This window comes from Austrofundulus limnaeus, unplaced genomic scaffold (assembly GCF_001266775.1).
Source record: "Austrofundulus limnaeus strain Quisiro unplaced genomic scaffold, Austrofundulus_limnaeus-1.0 Scaffold643, whole genome shotgun sequence".
Taxonomy (NCBI): domain Eukaryota; kingdom Metazoa; phylum Chordata; class Actinopteri; order Cyprinodontiformes; family Rivulidae; genus Austrofundulus; species Austrofundulus limnaeus.
In genome coordinates this window covers 59,436-62,658 of record NW_013953045.1, presented here as the reverse complement: position 1 = coordinate 62,658, position 3,223 = coordinate 59,436, and the positions used below count along the sequence as shown (strand labels likewise).

General features: G+C 40.0%; 1 protein-coding gene across 4 annotated transcripts in view; it reads left to right on the top strand.

Moving 5' to 3' along the window:
• The window catches only part of LOC106531499 (transportin-1), a 52,757-nt gene that overhangs the window by 31,395 nt on the left and 18,139 nt on the right, over positions 1-3,223 (top strand). For all 4 annotated transcript variants that reach the window (XR_001311923.1, XM_014027378.1, XM_014027377.1 and 1 more), the window contains exons 14-16: positions 2,380-2,551; positions 2,791-2,877; positions 2,972-3,079. Coding sequence is in view for 3 of the 4 variants with exons in the window: in XM_014027378.1 (XP_013882832.1) it covers positions 2,380-2,551; positions 2,791-2,877; positions 2,972-3,079 (367 nt within the window). In the remaining variant the exon portion in view is untranslated. The remainder of the gene's footprint in view (positions 1-2,379; positions 2,552-2,790; positions 2,878-2,971; positions 3,080-3,223) is intronic.

Sequence of the window (3,223 nt, the reverse complement as noted above, 5' to 3'; positions counted from 1 at the left end):
CTTATGAGGCCCCCGCTCACCTGGGTTGTACCCATCCCCAATTACCAATACCAATACCAAAAACATCAAACAGGCTTTGACATGCATTGGCTTGAGGAAGGGCACCTTGCGTGCACTGCAGGATTTTAATCCTTGACGGCGTAGAGTGTTACTGATTGTTTTCTTTGAGACTGTGGTCCCAGCTCTATTCAGGTCATTGACCAGGTCCTGCCGTGTAGTTCTGGGCTCATTCCTCACCTTCCTCAAGATCAATGATACTCCACGAGGTGAGATCTTGCATGGCGCCCCAGACCGAGGGAGATTTTYHVTTATTTTGTATTTCTTCCATTTTCTAATAATTGCACCAACTGTTGTTGCCTTCTCACCAAGCTGCTTGCCTATTGTCCTGTAGCCCATCCCAGCCTTGTGCAGGTCTACAATTTTATCCCTGATGTCCTTACACAGCTCTCTGGTCTTGGGCATTGTGGAGATGCTGGAGTCTGATTGATTGAGTGTGTGGACAGGTGTCTTTTATACAGGTAACCAGTTCAAACAGGTGCAGTTAACACAGGTAATGAGTGGAGAACAGGAGGGCTTCTTAAAGAAGAACTAACATGTCTGTGAGAGCCAAAATTCTTACTGGTTGATAGATGATCAAATACTTATTTCACACAATAAAACGGAAATGAATTATTTAAAAATCATACTTTGTATTTTTCTGGATTTTTGTTTTAGATTCCATCACTCACAGTTGAAGAGTACCTATGATAAAAATTACAGTCATCTACAAGCTTTGCAAGTGGGAAAACCTGAAAAATCAACAGTGTATCAAATACTTGATCTCCCCGCTGTATAATCCATCCATTTTTATCCATACTGAGCTGAAATGTGGCACAGCCACAGCTAGGGCTGTGCGGTATATGCAGTAGACGGTAGAAATGATATGAAGTTGGTGTATGGCAGAAATTTACCCTCTTATCATCCTGTCGTCAGTTACGTCATCGCACCTGTGTCAACAGGGCTGTGAGTGCAGAGACAACTGAGCAGGAAGAGTTCCAAATATAATGAAGAAATACTGTATAGTGTTTTAAAACACGTATATAGAGAAAAAAATCCTCAAAATTTCCCCCTCCCCTGTAAAAAAAGGTATGTCAGGACACAGGATCATCTCCCCCAACTCTCCCGCTGCACGTCGCTCAGAGCGAAGCTCTAACAACCGTAGCTTTTTCACACCCAAGTTGTTGGAGAAAAAACTTGTTTTTTATGTTTTGTTACCCACAGAGAGGATAAAAAAAGGATGTGGACGTTCGTTCAGTCATAAATCCATCTGGCTAATGTCAGCTGCTGCTCTGATGATGAAGATGAGAGCGCAGCAGCAAGTTCAGCAGGCAGAAGCTCATTTATGGCAGGCAGATATTACATTTATTTGGCTTCACCACACTTATATTCCAGTTATCTGAAATAGTTTTATGACAGGACTATGTGCACCTTAAGGTCCAGTCACTATAACATTTTAGACAACTTATGCCAGCTTAGAATTGTTTTTATGTCTAAATGACCAATTTTACTTGAAGTACTGGTTAAAACATCCACTTTATTTTGATATTGTTGAAAATTTGAGAAATGTTTTTGTATGTTGTTGAAACCATTTTGCAACATATATAAAACATTATTTTGTACTTCTGTTATGTTCATTTGCACTACTGCAGAAATGCTGTGTTTGATTATGACAGTTTTCTGCAAAATAAATGCTCTAAAAATTACATTATCTTTGCTTTTTATGATCATTTTCAACCGCGATATATACCGTTACCGTGAAGGGATTGAATTTATACCTCGATATAAATTTGAGCTCATACCGCCCAGCCCTAGTCAGAGCTAGGAACGATCCCCATCACATATTGTATCTATAAAATAAAAATCATCCGAACATGGCTGCCCAAAACATTTTTGCTGAAAAGGAAAAATCAACCATAACTCTGCCATTTTTACCCCTGTTGAGCTGTAATTTGGTTTGGTGGTAGCCAAGGGAAATCCCAAGAATACATTGAAACTAATCCTGTACTACGAGGCAAGCCCCTTTGTAGTTACTGCCGTTACTAGTCTAGTTTTATCTTCTCTGATTGTTTTAAAATAACTATTCAGTTTCAGCTTCTTCAGCCACAGTTTTGCTAGTTTTAGCTGCTGTTAATCTTACACCGTAGGGCAGAAAGTCACTTTGCAGAGCTGTGGCTACATCAAGATAATCTTTAATCGAGCTGTTATAAATTAACCTTTTCAGTTTCAGCTTCTTAAACAATTTAAAGTCCTTTAGCACTTTTACAGAAAATGAGGTTTCTCTTTTTGGCTTTAATTATAAATATGTTTTGCCCTTTCTTTGTTTACTTGTTGCCCCTTCAGTGCCTTTGCCACTCTGGAGGAAGAAGCGTGCACGGAGCTGGTGCCGTACTTGGCCTTCATCCTGGACACGCTGGTGTTTGCTTTCAGCAAGTATCAGCACAAAAATCTGCTCATTCTTTATGACGCCATCGGGACGCTTGCAGATTCAGTGGGACACCACCTCAATAAACCTGTAAGCACCAGAGCACGTGTGCAGCTACACTCCACACCTCTGTCACATGAACTTTTTTCTCTGCTTCCTCATTTTACCAGTGTTGTTAGTAGTAATTAGTTTACATTCAGTTGTTATAAATCTAAACAGCACAGCCTAAAGGTCAACATAAAGAACATTTCTTGGATGTTTTTGTTAGATAATAGAGGACAAATGTTAATTTCTGTATTAACCAGGCAATTTATCTGTTATATTAATAGGAGTACATCCAGATGTTGATGCCACCACTGATACAGAAATGGAACCAGCTCAAAGATGAGGACAAAGATCTCTTCCCACTGTTAGAAGTGAGTTTTCTCTGCACAAATTCAGGCTTCAGAACCATCTGTGCATCATATCATTAGTTTCAGTTTTATCACAGCCAACTGTCTCCTCCTCCAGTGTCTGTCCTCTGTAGCCACAGCCCTGCAGAGTGGCTTCCTGCCCTACTGTGAGCCTGTGTACCAGCGATGTGTCAACCTGGTCCAGAAGACCCTGGCTCAGGCTATGGTGTGTGTGGAAGTCAAACCCTTAAGACGTTTCTACACTTACTTTATTAGAGATCCATGATTAGTTGTAACATTAGACTTTATTTGATAAACATATATTTTAACTGTAAAATAAAGACTGTAAAAATACTGTAGGCTGTTTAGT